Source organism: Abramis brama (assembly GCF_963993115.1).
Source record: "Abramis brama genome assembly, chromosome: 20".
Classification (NCBI taxonomy): domain Eukaryota; kingdom Metazoa; phylum Chordata; class Actinopteri; order Cypriniformes; family Leuciscidae; genus Abramis; species Abramis brama.
Window position 1 is genome coordinate 28,655,275 of NC_139982.1, and position 16,725 is coordinate 28,671,999.

The 16,725-nt window shown below is 38.6% G+C and overlaps 2 protein-coding genes across 2 annotated transcripts in view; one reads left to right on the top strand and one right to left on the bottom strand.

Moving 5' to 3' along the window:
* Positions 1 to 85: 85 nt before the first annotated feature.
* depdc7b (DEP domain containing 7, paralog b) lies at positions 86 to 7,888 on the bottom strand (the record flags this gene model as incomplete). Its single annotated transcript, XM_084095231.1, has 11 exons — positions 86 to 383; positions 1,336 to 1,411; positions 1,509 to 1,634; positions 1,715 to 1,857; positions 1,950 to 2,200; positions 2,276 to 2,468; positions 4,146 to 4,273; positions 4,370 to 4,814; positions 6,433 to 6,490; positions 7,511 to 7,562; positions 7,626 to 7,888. The coding sequence occupies 11 exons, from the start codon at positions 7,886 to 7,888 to the stop codon at positions 160 to 162; spliced, it is 1,959 nt and encodes a 652-aa protein (XP_083951357.1). The 3' UTR covers positions 86 to 159.
* nuak1b (NUAK family, SNF1-like kinase, 1b) overlaps positions 7,374 to 16,725 on the top strand; it is a 15,654-nt gene continuing 6,302 nt past the window's right edge. Inside the window, exons 1-3 of the mRNA XM_084095232.1 lie at positions 7,374 to 8,578; positions 14,729 to 14,849; positions 16,501 to 16,562. Of these exons, the coding sequence (XP_083951358.1) occupies positions 8,363 to 8,578; positions 14,729 to 14,849; positions 16,501 to 16,562 (399 nt within the window). The 5' untranslated portion in view covers positions 7,374 to 8,362. The remainder of the gene's footprint in view (positions 8,579 to 14,728; positions 14,850 to 16,500; positions 16,563 to 16,725) is intronic.

The window sequence follows — 16,725 nt, forward strand, 5'->3', positions numbered from 1 at the left end:
TTTTCCCACCAAGGAGGAAAATCAAATTTATAGGCTTCTATAAATTTCATAGAAATTTATCCAGACACACACGCTGTTCTTATTTGACTCTTAAATATGTTTATTTTGATTTATTTGGATAAAGACATTCATAAAAAGCATTTCCAGGACACCGTGAACTTAAACTTCAAGAAGGTTTAGTGTGGTCAGTCTAGATCCAAAATACTGCGTGAAGATGTCTGGATGTCCCTTATAAAACTGTGCCAGGAGTCGATTCTTCTCTTTCAGGGAATATTTGGTGTTTTCGTCGATGTTTTTCAGGAGAGAGTACAGCTCGTGTTTAGTTGTGCTCTTTATGGTCTCTGTGTATGCGTCTCTTGGCACTCGCTGACAAACTGGGTTGTCTAGAATATTCAGAAGATAAATGCAATAAATACTTGTCATGCGGACATTATCATGGCGAAGTTAAATGGTCACACAATAATATATAAATATTCAGGGTTATTATCGAGAAGTAAAACTATTAAAAAAATGTGTTAATTTAAATAGAGCTGAAATGAAATAAAGTTGACTAAAACTGAAATAATATTTGCCCAAATAGATAAAATAAATAAATTACCCAAATAGTAATATTTAAAAAATAATAATAATAATAATAATAATAATAATAATAATAAACAAAAAGTGACGAAAGCAAATAATTATAAAAAATTTAAATGAAATGAGAATATAAAAGAATAATAGCCAATTAAAAATATTTATAAAAACAACAATACTATATTAACAAAATAGAGCTGAAATAAAATAAATTAAAAACTTTAAACAAGAAATATTGCCTTGGCTAACAAGTAACAACAAATTTAAATGAAGTATATATATATATATATATATATATATATAAAAACCAAATACAATTAAACAAATAAAATAAGTAAATAAACCTGTAATGAAATATAAATATTAGATGAAAGTCAAATAAAAATAAATAAAAACCTGAAATCAAATATAAATATCAGATGAAAAAGTCAAATGAAAATAAGAAATGTTGCCTTGGCAATCAACAAATTATTATGAAAGCTGAAAAAACTAAAAAAAATTAAATTAAATAAAAAACCCGTAATGAAATAAATATTAGAAGAAAAAAAGTCAAATGAAAATTAAAATGAAAACTACTAAACTAAAGTTGAAGCACTAAATTACTCACTAATTCAATTAACTAAAAGCGATCTAAAACTGAAATGACAAAAGCATCATAACTAAAATGAAACAAATTAAAACTGAAAATATAAAAGCCAATTTAAAATATTGCAAAAAAAAAAAAAAGAAGTAATTTACTTAACACTGTAAACATCATACCGGTAGACGAAGAATCTCTGCGTTTCACAATGTCATCCAGTTTCTCACTGACCAGTTTGTGAAGAGAACCTGGAATCTAATAAAAGGATACAGTTTCTCATGCATTATATCATTATTGATCATCATCATCACTTTCTTAATTCATTATTAAAAGGCACATAAATGAGAGAAACCTTGAAGATCTCCTGGTGGTTGTCGAGCATGAAGAGCATCAGCAGGTCCATCTTTCCTTTGGTCACACTCTTGCTCTGGATGACGGCTCTGGTGAACGTCTTCTTCACAACCAGCCGGTTTTCAATCTGAAGAATCATATTCAAAATAAGTGTAAACATGACAGAAGTGTGGTGAAGAACTCCTCACATGCATTAGGACTCCTCACTTCTTTGTGCAGCCGGACATTGGCTGCGTCTGCAGCTGCTGCCATAAACTCCAGAAGTCTGCGCAGTTCCTCGCGCGCAGACGCAGACAGCAGCTTCAGCGTCAGCTGCAGGACTTCCAAAGCTCCTTCAAACGTCCCGTTCGCTAGATATACAGGTTAACAGATGCTCAGACACAAGGAAAAACATTGGTTTATTTTAGGAAAGAATGAATAATTTGAGGAGCGTTAGCTTCACCCAGGAGCTCCATGATCTCGAAGTAGACGTCTGCCATGCTGTCGCAGAGGAGAGGCTTGCGCTCCATGTGTCCGTAGTGTTTTTCCAGCACATGAAACAGCAGTAATTTGCATTCATCGTGGCCTGAGGGTCTGACCTGTCCATCCTCTTCCCCACAGGAGAACGTGGGCATTTCTCGGCTCACCTCCACCACCAGCTGATCCGGAAGGAAATCCAGCAGGTCTATGGCTGCCGACAACCAAACATCAGCTCTGGATGGAGGAAGACTATTATTAGGCTCATCTGAGGTTTCATTTCTTGACGGATTAAAGGTGAAGATTTCTCACTGGGATTCTTTGAAGGCCTTCAGAACCTCTCGGTCGAGGTAGTTGCTGGTGTAGAGCAGGCCTGGCTCATTATCACTGCCCCGGGACGGGGGGGAAACAATGTGTGCGCAGTTCAGCACCCCCTCCAGCAGGGGGAGATCTATCAGCTGAGACAGCCTGCGTACCGTCTGCTCCTGCCACACTTCTCTGACCACTGAAGGAGAGTTCAGATCAACAAACTGTGAAAGGGGAACTTCACCGCTGACAAAATGAGCTTTTAAATAAACTTGGCTGCCTATACAGTAGAAAGGCAAAACGGTTTTTGAGATCGGGGCTACTTGACTAGAGAAAACAGAGAAAAATGGCTGTTGTCTTCCCGTTTGCCAAATAGGTAGGAAAACTTCAACACCCATAATGCACTGGGCATGCTGCCATCCAAGACCATTCCCACCAGTCTGCTATGGATACGCTTACCAGAGTCAAATTCAGCCTTGCTTTAGTAGGAAATACTTCTTAGCAAACTTTCAGTTATAATGGTGTCGACTTGTATCGTTCCCTAGAGCAAGAATTCAGCGGGAGTGAGTTTCTTTCAGTTTCCAGTGTGTTGTAGGCAGCGGCTAAACACTGCAAAGAATCGTAAATGGGGAGAGAACAGCGTGATGAAAATCTGAAAAACCTCTGTGTTTGTAGTCGATATTTCAAATTGGATGACCACGAACAGTGTTTTAGGCCGAACGGAGGGGAAAAACTGAAAGAAAGCACCGTTTCCCTGGAACTGTCAAAAGTTTGGATTTAAAAATAAAATAAAACATTTATTCTCACAGTATGCATATCATTGTTGGCAACTCAGAGTTAAAGATAATTATGAGACAGATTTAAGTCAAAATTATATACACACACATATACTTTTTTTTTGTTTTTTACTTTGAGGCATACTAGCTCTAAAGTGGAAAACGAAATATACAATTAGATTAAAAATATTTATTTTTTGCAATACTATACCATGTTTCCACCTCAGAGTTAAATAAATAATTAACTTAAGTCTTAATATAATCACAATTTGTTTAAGACATATTATTTATATATATATATATATATATATATATATATATATATATTTATTTATATATTTATATATATTTATATATATATATATATATATATATATATATATATATATATATATATATATATATATATATATATATATATATATATATATATATATATATATATATATATACTTGTCTGCCTCAAAGTAAAAAAAAAATAATAATTCTGACTTTAATGATTTTAATCCATCTCATAATTATCTTAAATTCTGATGTGGCTGCATATTATGCATATTGCAACATTAAATATATGCATATTGCAACATTTTATATATATATATATATATATATATATATATATATATATATATATATATATATATATATATATAAAATATTACAAAAGTTATAATTATTTTAATTTTGACTGAGGATGACAAGCATTTTTAAATATTTGAAACAAAATTTGATTAAAATTAAGATAAAGCTTGTATGCCTAAATTTCAATTGTGACCATTTTAAACTCTCTCATAATGCTTCATTATTCTTTTAAACAAATAAAATATTTAATGTTGCAATATGCATACTATACTGCCACATCAGAGTTACATAAAGATAATTATAAGAGTTTGAAAAAAGAAATAACCGAGGCAGACAAGCTTTACCTATTAAAATAAAAATAAAAAAATGTAAATTAAAAGATACTTTAGCAGTTTAGTTAGATCGACGCCATTCACTGAATTAAACATTCAACATGAAAAATACTCAGTAGATCACAGTGTATTAAGAGCACAGCCTTTGTACCTCAAACAGAAGCAAAATCTGAACAAAGGTCTTACCAGAGGGTGGAAGATATTCATTGGGTGGAGAACCGACAAGTCCAGTCAAGTCCAGCTTCTCCATGAGCCGATCCAATGCCTGGCCTGGCTTCACAGGTGTGCTGTGAGAGAACAACAGGATGTCCTGCCTACAAAAATCAATAATTGCAATCATTAGAATTCAAATAATAGAATAAAAACATTCAGTGCTGCACCATAAACAAACACACAGAGATCTGAAACACCTGCATGGTGTGATGTTCATAATGCTCTCTTCACTGTGAGGGAATAGAGCCATTTCAAGCATGTCCTGGGACAGATCCTCAGTGTTCAGGAATCTGTAGAGACTGCTGCTGCTGTCCTGGAAGACTCCTGGTTTGCTGATCTTCCCCAGAACTTTGGTTCCCACCGCCTCAAACACCTTACAGTCCAGCAGCACCTGACACAGGCGAGCCACCATGACTCTGGAGACCAGGGCATCTCCCAGAACCTGGCTCTGAGTCAGATGAGCCTGGATGACATCCACCGCATCAGAGCCCAGAAAGCAGCAGTCGTGAGCCTTCAGATGCTGCCTGCGCTTCTTCACCTTCACCTGGGCCTGCAGGACAGCGATGATGTGCCTCCAGATCTCTTTGTTTTGAACCTTGTTGTTGGTTTGTTCATCTTGAGGTCTGCTGATCAATCTGCGATCTGAAGAAACACACACGCATTTAACTGTGATCTTCTATCTTTAAAATTAAACCACGCTAGCATGAACTTTCATAAAGCTGGCATTACCGAGAGGGCGGTTCATGGGGCTGTATAATTTCCCCGCAATATTTAATGCAGCAACTTTATCTTGAACTGAAGCCATGCATTCGTTTCGTCTCTGAGTCTGCAGATTTGACTCAAACTCATCAGTTTCTCATTAATCAACAGCAGCTCATTAACGACCTCTGCATGATTGGCTGACAGTGAATCAGTGGAAATCTACAGAAATCAACACCCAGATGCAACACTAGATGGCAGCAGAGTATCTTTAAATAAACGAGGCTAACTCTGAGCCGACAGCAGAGTACAGTTTGAACTCGGTACAGTTCGCAAATATCAATATCTGGATTTAAATTGATCTAGGTCTGCTACATTTGCCAAAATACGCAGTATACAACTAAAGACTTACTGTATCCCACAATACAGTATTTCTGTCCGTTTGTCTGTCTATTTGTTTATCTATCCATTCATTCATCTGTCTGTCTATCAACCCATCTATCTATCTATCTATCTATCTATCTATCTATCTATCTATCTATCTATCTATCTATCTATCTATCTATCTATCTATTCATTCATCCATCTGTCTGTCTATATATGTCTCTGTCTATGTCTATCTATCTTTGTATTGTTTGTAACATTCAAAAGGTTTATTTCTGTCTCTCTTTTTTGGCAGCTGTTCCTGTTTTCCGTGTCTGAGGCAGAAGGATCTCTCCTGTCATCATTTGAAATGAAGGATGTGTTTGTCGTGTCACTTTCAGGTTCACATGTAAACACACACACTCTCTCTCTCTGGGGAATGTGATCAAATGTTGTCAATATACCTTTCTGTTATCTGTGTTTCTCTATGGTCATATCTCTCTCTCTCTCTCTCTCTCTCTCTCTCTCTCTCTCTCTCTCTCTCTCTCTCTCTCTCTCTCTCTCTCTCTCTCTCTCTCTCTCTCTCTCTCTCTCTCTCTCTCTCTCTCTCTCTCTCTCTCTCTCTCTCTCTCTCTCTCTCCCTCCCATCTTTCTTTGTCCTCCGTGGTTCCTGCTGTTTTTAATTTGGTGAGTGTAGGGAACGTCTCTGTGCAGGTTTCTGTGCCGAACTTGAAATAGCTGCGGCGAAAACCCTGCCAGATGCCCGAGGGGCTTCAAATACCTGAATGAAACATCTTAAAGCAAATCTGTGTTTTATGTCCAAGAGAAAAGTGAAACCATAACATGTCTGAAGGATCAAGGAGATGCTAGCATATGAATAATTCCGCAGGCCTTTTGTTTAAAATCTTTGTTACATAATTTTTTAAGGCCTTTTAAGGCACACATTCTGAACTCAGGTCTTGTTGAAGCAAACATTCGGATGGTCCAGATTGGTTTGATATATTGATGCTCTGGCACTGCTGACCTGAATAACTGTGACCCACACATGCATTTCCACCACTAGAGGGCAGTTTGACTGCCAGGATACCTGATTCCAGGGTGCATCTGAGGCCAAGTTTCATCTGCGATGCAAATCTTACAGCAACACACATGCACACAGTTACTGTTGGAGCCTGAAGTCCGTTGCCTGACCGCTCACCACAACACAGGACGGTCCAGATTCCCAGTGCTCTCCAGATCAAACAGAGACAAACAGTCTGTTTGACTCAAACTTCCCCTCCACCAATCAGTGGCTAAATTACACCGTTCTGGATCCAAACAGAAGCAAACAAAAGAAAATAAAGTTGATTGGCTGAGGCAGAATGTGCAGTGTGAGGTTTCAGACTGTGTTTGAGCTGCAGGTGATGCTTTCTGCAGGAGAACAACTGAACTGTTTCAATGTGGACGTCTCAGCTTGGTATTTCAGTTCAACCAAACTTTGTCAAAGTTTATATGACGGCCATAATCCAGGACATGTGGTAATATCTGGCACATGAACAAAGATGGATGCATCTTTCCCGTTTTATGTAACGTTACGAAACACAATAGACCTTTGCTTTTAGACCTTTGAATGACTGATATTCAAATGAATGTGATCATGCTGAACAAATGAGCAAAACAGCTTCTATGCAAATGATGTTAATCTAATGTCTCATATAATGTCGCCTATAAAAAAGGCAAAAACTCCCAAAACATTTAAAATAAAAATGCTGATCAATCCTGATAAAATTGTAGTGTTCGAATTAGATATAAAAGGTAAAAATATACTGTATGCCTTGTCCCCACAAATACGGCAATATCAGAAATCCTTGTCCTTGTTGGGACATTTTTGGTCCCCATGAGGAAAACAGCTTATAAATCACACTAAGTGAGTTTTTTGAAATTGTAAAAATGCAGAAAGTTTTCTGTGATGGATATGTTTAGGGGTAGAGTTAGTGTAAGGGGAGAGCATATACAGTTTGTACAGTACACAAATCATTATGTCTATGGAAAGTCCCCATAAAACATGAAAACACAACATGCATGTGACGTTTTTATTTATTTAAATACATATATTTAGGCTATTTTAAAATACACACAGGCTTGGCTTGACTTAAAAGCCTCTGTTTGTTTGATGGTTGATAAAAAAAAAGCATTTGCCGTTCTATTTTCACTCTGAAGCAGAATCAGAAAATCAGCAAAAATCAGAGTAATGCACATTCAGAGAGAGAGAGAGAGAGAGAGAAAGACACACGCACTGCCAGCAGTGACTCCGCCCCCCCTCCGTCTTTATTCAGTGTGTTTCTCAGCCTGAAGGACAGAGAGAAAGAATCACAGACCAGGACACCAGGAGGAGAGACGGGCCGAACACACCGAATCATGGCCACAGCAGACACGAGACCGCAGCACATCCTTCCGTCCGATCCCCGCACACCGAGCCTCACGTCACGGGTCACCGGCACCAGAACCGAGCTGTCTGACACCACGGCGGATCCGAGGCCAGAATGAGGGTGATTTACGTCCAGAACGCCGGCGTGGTCGCTGCTTTCTCGCCTGAGATTTTCTGCGGTAGATTGAAACAAAGGAATAACGGAGAAATCATGATCGAACGCGCCACGGGAAAGAGAACACGTCATAACGGAGTAGGAAACGTCATAATGGTATAGAACGCGTCATAATAGAATAGAGCACAATAGATACGTTGTCGTTCTAATTGTGAATGATACATTGTAGCAGTTTTATAAGTGCCATAAAAACCACTTGGCACGTGTTCATTAGATTCTTTTTAATAAGATGCCTTTTTAGTCCGTTTTTAATCCATATTGAACCCGGTTTTATCGTTCATAATTAGACTAGGAATATTATTTTTCTTTAGATAGCCTGCCATAGCCGGCTATAGGTAGAATAGATAGACACCTCATTAAAATATGAGTCATTATTGACAATCATAAATTAGTTTATATCTTAACATAATTAAACCTTTGCATTGTAATTTATTTATTTATTTATATGCTAATTAGGTATATTAATTAGGTTTTATATTATCAATATTTCGAAGCATTTAGTCAAGATATTTAAACAGAGGGAGGTTTAAAATATCCTCCCGCGTGATGGAGACACAAAGGCCAGGTGACCCGCCGGGCCCCTCAGTGGTGGCGGTGGCGAAGGCCCCTGAGGGCCCCGGTGAGGTAAAACGCAGCAGCTCTGGTGTGAAGAAACATCATCACAAACACAACCTCAAGCATCGATACGAGCTGCTGGAGACCCTGGGGAGAGGAACGTACGGCAAAGTCAAGAAGGCCATCGAGCGCCATTCTGGAAGAGAGGTGAGCATCTGCGAAACCACTCAGTCTAATGTCATAGTTATTCATCTGAACTGGTATCTAAAAGTTCAAACCCTGCAAGATACTTAATTATGGTAATGCCATGATACACTGATATATACCAGTCATTGAAATTTTCAACCAATGAATCATTTGGTAAATGCACAGCACTGGCCTGGTTCTTGGGCCGGCTGTAGTTTGTCATTTAGGGTGTCAGCTAAGCTATAATAATCCGTTGTTGTGTTTGGCTCGTTTCAGCCCATCTCATGGGAAGTCCACCCCACGAGTGTGCTCCGCACGCGTTCAGTGGTGCAAGAGCAGATGCTTTAAATCTTGTGTAAAGTTGCTTTAATGACCACAATGAAACATCTTCAAACGATTGACCGTTTCTGTTGCAGTTGGGTTCAAAGGTCACTGTGCTGACCGCTCACCATAATAATGCGACCGGTGACCTATGTGTTAAAGACCTTGAGTTATGATCTTGGGGTCACTAATGAACCAGCATAGTTGACCTAGGCAGTGACCTAGTTGCCAAGTTATGCTGTGGTCATCTAGGTCAGGCAGGGCTTAAGTGTTCGTTTGTTCATTAATCAAACATACCGGATTCGTTCGGCACGCTGCGGCACGTGGCTTTGGTTGTTGTTTAACATTGCGGCTCGGTCACCACAGAACCCAGAACAGCTGCTGGAAGCAATGAAATCTTGCTATTCTGCTAAAGTTCACCCAAAAATAAAAATTCTGTCATTGTTTTCTCACCCTTATGTCATTCCAACCCTTTCTTCTTGTGGAGAAAAAAATATAGGTTTTGAAAAACTTTTTGGTCCATTCAATGAAAGTCAAGGGGGTCTAGTTTTGTTTGGACCCCAGCGTTCTTTTGATTATCTTCTTGTGGTCTGTACAAACCATGTTGTTGTTGCTAGTTCTTTCACCCTGAGTTGATTTGTTCATGGTTTTGAGTGTTAGCATTTGACTAGCTTCAACTAAGTGATTGAATTTGCACTAAATTACTGTAGAGTTTGATTGTATGTATGGGAAACTAACTAAGAATGACTGTTTGCTTACTTGTGTTTCGTTATTAGCATTTAGCGATGTTTTTTAACCTGCCGAATAGACCTGAAACACATTCTTGAGACGTGACCTAGCAGTGAAACACCCTCTAGTCATGTATATTTCCATGGCAACAATATTGTTGGTGGCTGTTATGAGCTGTACGCGAGATATATAGCCTTCTTTTAGTTTAATAATTTACAATTCAGGCTATTTCACAACACAGTCTCACACACACACACACACAGGTCTGAGTGTATCGGTGGGCAGTGTGCCATCAGAGTGTTGGCAGGCTGCTGAAGAATGTATGAGTGCACTCTAAAAGACCTAAAAATAAAATGGTGCACACACACATAAATGTTTTTTCATTTACCTCAAACTCAGACGCATGGTAAAACATAATTTGTCATGCGTGTTTGTGGGCCCATAAACATAAAGTCACTCAGAGAGACATACGATGTTGTTTTCTGGCACCAGTTTAGTGTGCTTAGCAGGAATTAATCAGAAAAACAGTTAACCAGCCGGACGCACTATCTGTAAAGAGTTATAGCGCAGACGTATGGATAACAGACATAGAAACCACTGATAACTGCTCACAGAGACTAAACATTTGAAATCACAGTCTTAAAGGGTAACTCTCGCCAAAATGCAACCTTGGGTCTTTTTGTTAATCTACCCGAGGCAAAATTTCGTTTAAAAGCATAATTAGAATGGAAACGCCACTTTTAAGTTTGACCGTATTTCCGTTTTCGGTCAAATTGCCTTTTGAATGGGAGTGCTAGGGGCACTTCTATGATAGCATCAAAATCGCTATTTTTTAAAACACTAAGAAGACTCGACACAACATGAAACTTTGCTGGAAGTATCACCAGGGGCTCTACACATGAACTCGAGCATTGAGAACATTGTTTGTGTACACAGAGTTTACTAAAAAGAAAGATTTTGAACAACTCACTGAAGCTGTGTCCGCCGGCATTTTGACAGTCAAAAATAGCCGATCTCCGAATGCAACGTAACAGGAGAGTAAAGATGGAAAGCTCCTAAAGCTTAGTTCCATATAAATTCACAGATAATTAAATATTGACCTTGTATTTGGAAAAGGATCCTCATATAAGAAGCAATACTAAAATTCAGAGTCAGTTCATTCACATTCGGAGATCGACTATTTTTGACTGACAAAATGCCGGCGGACGGAAACAAGAACAGCTACAGTGAGTTGTTCAAAATCTTTCTTTTTAGTAAACTCTGTGTACACAAACAATGTTCTCAATGCTGGAGTTCATGTGTAGAGCCCCTGGTGATACTTCCAGCAAAGTTTCATGTTGTGTCGAGCCTTCTTAGTGTTTTAAAAATAGCGATTTTTGATGTTATCATAGTCGTGCCCCTAGCACTCCCATTCAAAAGGCAATTTGACCAAAGCGAAAATACGGTCAAACTTAAAAGTGGCGTTTCCATTCTAATCATGCTTTTAAACGAAAGTTTGCCTCGGGTAGATTAACAAAAAAGACCCTAGGTTGCATTTTGGCGAGAGTTACCCTTTAAGACAGGCTTACACCCGTAGGAAAGAAAAATCACACTGCAATATTTTGATTCTTTTTCATACATTGCTTAAAGTGATAGTTCACTCAAAAATGAAATTTCTACAATCATTGAATCACCCTCATGTTGTTTAAAACCTGTATGACTTAGGGGCCGTTTTTTTGGGGGGCCTGAAAATGCAAACTTTTGAAAACAGGATTCAAAGTGCAAGTTTTTGAAAATTACACCGTTATCGTCTCCGTGTAAACTACCGAAATGCGAATTTGTGGAAACTGTGATGTCATGTGCATACATATCACGTCAGTCAATATGTGCGTACTGTTTCTATACAAAGTGACATCGCCAACTACTGGCCTGGCAGCAGAATACAGTGTGTTTAAAATAGTTTACGCGTATCCGTGTGAACAACGTTGTCGACTGTATGCGAAAAACACAAAACACAAATGGAACACAAAAGAAGCATTAGCGCCCCTTTGTGGCTTAGCTGAGAATGCACCATGAACTCGCATTGCGTTGTAAATTGCATTTCGACACACTTTACAATGCAGCAACGTGTGAAAACTCACTTGCATACTTATGCATTTACCTGTTTTTTTTTTTATTGTGTTCTTACACATTTTGTAGCGCAACATTTTAAATTGGGCTTGCATACTGAGAAACGTTTGCGTTCACATATTGCCTTATGAATAGAATTTTTTAAACGTCAGAATGCAATACCGCATTAAATTGACTTTTCATATTTGCATTGAGTTATGAAGGTATTCTGATTTTCTAGCGCAACAATGTTTGAAATAGAGCTTGTGTAATAGCGTTTGTGTTCGCAACTTGCATTGCATTATGAATAGCACTGAATAACGCAACAACTCACAAAATCAAAGCTGTGTACAAAGAAACATCTGTGGGTTTTTGCTTGCATTGTTAATACTTTTTTGACACATTTCGGCATATGTGACAACAATATGTGAAATTGCACTTGCATACTAAGAGGCATTTGCATACTATTAATAATATTTGCGTTCGGACATGCATTGCAAGACGTTTGCATTCACATAGTTGTGTTGTAATAAACAGCAGTTTAAAACACGTTTATCCAACAATGCATTTAATCAAACTTGCATATCTGAAAGTGTAATGCATTTGGTAAATATATTAAAAACTTTAATGTTAGGTACGATTAATCGCAATTAATTACAGAAAAATGTGCGATTAATTTGTTAACTCGGTACTAAAATCAAACACAACTGCGATCTTCACTAAATCTCTTGAAATATGAACGATCAATCTTCATAACCAGCCAGTACAAGCAGCTCATATCATTTTTAGTTTTGTGCCTCTCAGTGATGACCCTTTTGTTGCTGAACATAATGTTTATTCTGCCATGGTAATGCTTTACTATCTGTTATTATCGCGTACACAGACAAACACAAAGTTCTGACTGTTGATATATGCCACAATCCAGTTCTTGACCTCTACTCCTGTGACACAGATAACCGAAGAAACTGCACAACATGTTTCTTCTTTATGGCTTTACCAGCCTGATTCAGCATAATGACCCGAGCAGACAGACAGATAGCATGTGTGTGTGAGCTCTCGCACGTATGAGGTCAGTTCTGTACGTGTTTGCATTGCATTTGTGTCCGTCTGAATGCACAAACAAGATCGGATGTCCACAGAACATAACGCTGAACATTCCTTCCACGGTGTGATGAATTGGTCACATGTCCATCATGTTTGTGTGTTTGTCCGTCTGCAGGCGAAAGGTCACTGTGACAAGTCAAGTAGACAAACATTTGAAAGTCCATCTTGAGCAGGAAATGAAAGCGTTGTGGAAAATTAATATCCTGTAAGGGGGCCAAACCAGCATGATAGAAATGCAACTGGCTCTAAATTCTGATCCAGGGTCAGTGAGACCTTCATATCTGAGTCTCGGTCATCAAAGGGAAACAAAATGTTACGTTTGCTGTAGGAAGCTGGTGGCCTCTAGCGGTTGTAGGAGGCAGGGACAGTTTAGTTCATGAAATTACTTATTCAGCATGTTGTAGGAGGTTTTCTGAGTGTTATGTTGTATTTCTGAGAGGTTTTAGGTTCAAATCCCTAACCCTAACATCATTAATGAAATGCAAAGACTCGTCTGCTCTTTTATTGATCCTGTATTCTGTTCAGTTGGCTTGCACACAGATAAACAAATAAAAAGCTCCGCTGGTCGGAATCCTGTTACTACCTCAGTGGGAACGCTGTCTTTTTTTCTTCCTGGAGATTATTTTAAACTCTCGCTCCTGCTGCGTATGAACAAACTGCGACATTAGTATTCCTGGCGTCTCCAGCGGACCTGGCGGGAGGTGAATACCTTCAACTGCACATAACTTCATGAGCTCATGGAAAACACTCCGTGATGGCTTTCCAATAAAGAGCAGGACTTGCCCATTCTGCTTTTAGAGAACGGGCCCTGGTTTCTGGATTTGTTTATGTCTTTTTATTCCACATAATCAGTTTTGAAGCATTCCGCTAGGGCTTTCCTTTTATGGATATAGTCGCTAATTTACCTTCAGCTCCTCGGAAACATGTGGTTTTGGTTTCTCAGAGAAAAGCAGCGGTTTGCTTGCATGCTCGCCATTAATGTGAAGACCCTGTTCTGGGAATTACAGCGATGATGAGAAGCCGCATGGAGGAGCGGATAGACCTGTTTTAGGGACCATTTGGGGCCCGTCAATGTGTAGGACATCACAAAACAAACAGAATTGACAAAGGACTTCCTTTTTCCAATGAAGGTCTGTCATCGGCTGACTCATTGTTCCATTTGTTCTTTAAATGGACGTGTAGCGCACGCCTGGGAGGGGGAGATAGGACAGAAATAGACAGGAAATCACTACCCAGATATCATTTCCTCTTCTGACATCATTCATCAGGCAGTGAGCAGGGCATCTCCTGTCTGCCCACATCTTATCTCCTGTTCGAGTGTGTTTAGGTCATGTGATGGTTATATAGAGACATCAGTGCAGTGTCCTCAGGGCCCATGAGAGCCGAATAAACACACGAGAGAGCTTTCATTCCGCTTCCAAACACTGCACCCTCATTTTCCACAAAAAAAAAAAAACATCAGGAAAATTACACGGCAAGAGTCTGAAAATATGCTCAGTTGTGACGTGTTTATGGGATAATTCTGTGTGTGTGTGATGGGATGATTAGACCTTTCCGTCTGAAGAATCTACTCAGGTGTTTTTCTGACATTCAAGAATAGAGTGTTTTTGCTTGAGTGGTTAGTACACGTGTTTAAACAAAAAGCCATAAAAATGTGGCGTATGCTGGCCACGCGCTGGCCATTTTGGACCTGATTTGCACCCTCTTCAATGACTTTTCCCCCAAAAAATCCTCAATTGTGTGTTGAGCTGTGCAATTCTTGATAAATTGAGAATCACAATTTTTTTGTTGTTGTTTAAAATAGAGATTGCGATTCTCCAACGATTCTGAGCAGACAACTGAATAAAATAACATGTAAATTACCAGAAGTTCTAACACAATATTATTCTGAATAATATTTGAAACTCTAAAACTCTTTCTTCTCTTCAGGTTGCCATCAAGTCTATCAAGAAGGAAAAGATTAAAGATGAACAGGACATGGTTCACATTCGACGAGAAATCGAGATCATGTCGTCTCTTCGCCACCCACATATCATCTCTATATATGAAGGTATCTATCTATCTATCTATCTGTCTGTCTATCTATCTATCTATCTATCTATCTATCTATCTATCTATCTATCTATCTATCTATCTATCTATCTATCGTCTGTCTACCTATTAATGAATCCACTCAAACTCAACAATGAATAAAACATACATTTCTAATGAGTCATAGTAATCTTTCATTGACTAATAATAGGCTTGTGTTGTGAAGGACAGTAAAGTCCTTTTGTTTTGTTCATGCAATAATATTTCAATGAAACTAGATCAGCCTCAGTGAATATGACCCTCCCCATTCCAGACCAGCATGTGTTTCAATGGTTAAGATCTCCAGAGAAACCCTGTGTTGATGATTTCTAAAGACGTTTTTGCTGCCGTCTAGTTTCTTCTGCTGATTCTGTGCCACGGCGGGCCTTGGCGAGCTCTCGGCACGCTGACTCGACGGTTTTCCGCTCAAAGTCCGTCTGGGTTTAATAGGGCAGTTTATTTTTGAAGAGTTGCAGTATTCATCTTTGTTCTGTGTCATGACTCCGCCTGTGTTGTGGTTGGCTCGACCCAAAGAAGGGAGAACACCTCTTTAAACGAGTCTCTGGAGTTACCAGCTTTAAACGAGTCTCCAGAGAATAATTTTTTTCTTGTGTCTGGCTTTGTCTTTCATTGCTCCAATGTCAGAGTGTCTTTCTCTTTTAATTTAATCTTGCCATGTTAAATTATGTTTATGGCTTTGGGCTGGTCGTGGAAATTTTCGGATAGAGGAATGAATGTGAATTGCTTGTGTACCCGTTTAGCAGCGTGAACTTTCCCAGAGGAACATTTTATTACTCAGAGGTTGCTCTTTAATTGCTCAGGAGATTTAGAGCTATGGTTAAAGTATTAAAAATGTGTCAATCGTTTCTCCTAAAATTCCACACAACTGAGACAACTGTTGACATACAGTAAGACAATAAAACTCAAGCTCATAGTGAGATCTCTGACTTTTGATTACATACTTGTTTGGCAAATCTGAGCAAAGTTTGAGACATTTGAAATTACTTGGGGTGTTGTTTTGGTTATACTATTTCAATAGTCCACTTTAGACATTCTACTATCTATAAGTAACTTGCATCTACTAGTCAACTAACTCTCATTAATTTGCATTTACATGTAAACTAACTCTCATTAGAGTATTAGTAGACTCACTGCTAGGTTAGGGTTTGCAGAATAAGTTAACGTACTTGCAATGTTACTTGTAGTCAGTAGAATGTCTGTAGGGGAGCATCAAAATAAAGTGTTAGCAGATATTAAACAGAGTCTACTAATACTCTAATGAGAGTTAGCTGACACATAGTGGCAAAGTTAGTAGAATGTCTATAGTGTACTATCGAAATAAAGTGTTACTCTTTTTTTTTTTTTTTTTAGGGGAAACTTCTAAGAATCAGGAGTTTAGTTTGCATTCAACCTCATTGTGATCTAGGAGAAACAGTTAAGATGTTAGAGATCTCATTTGGGACTTTCCTTTCCTACAGGCCACAGTGTATTTGTCAGATAGATTTTCTCACATGATTGTAGAATTTGTCGCCGAGCTTCAATATTTAGCACTTTGAGAAGACTGACTTTGACACAGTAAATATGTTAACTCTGTTACCCTCTCTCTATAAACTGTATTTGCACAATCCCAGAAGGCCTTGCGCTCACATTCCCTGCTGTTCTGTGGAAAGCGGTGGCGGATACAAGAGATTCTGTAAAAAGATGAGAACCGATTCTGGACGTGTGACAGGAGCCGGCGGCAGCGCCAAACTCTTGGGTGGGGTGATCCGTACGAGGATTTTTGGGGTTTTGCAGAAACAGCCACTTTCTGCTGTGTCGGACTGTAATTTGCTGTGTTTGTTCCTCTGGATTTTTCG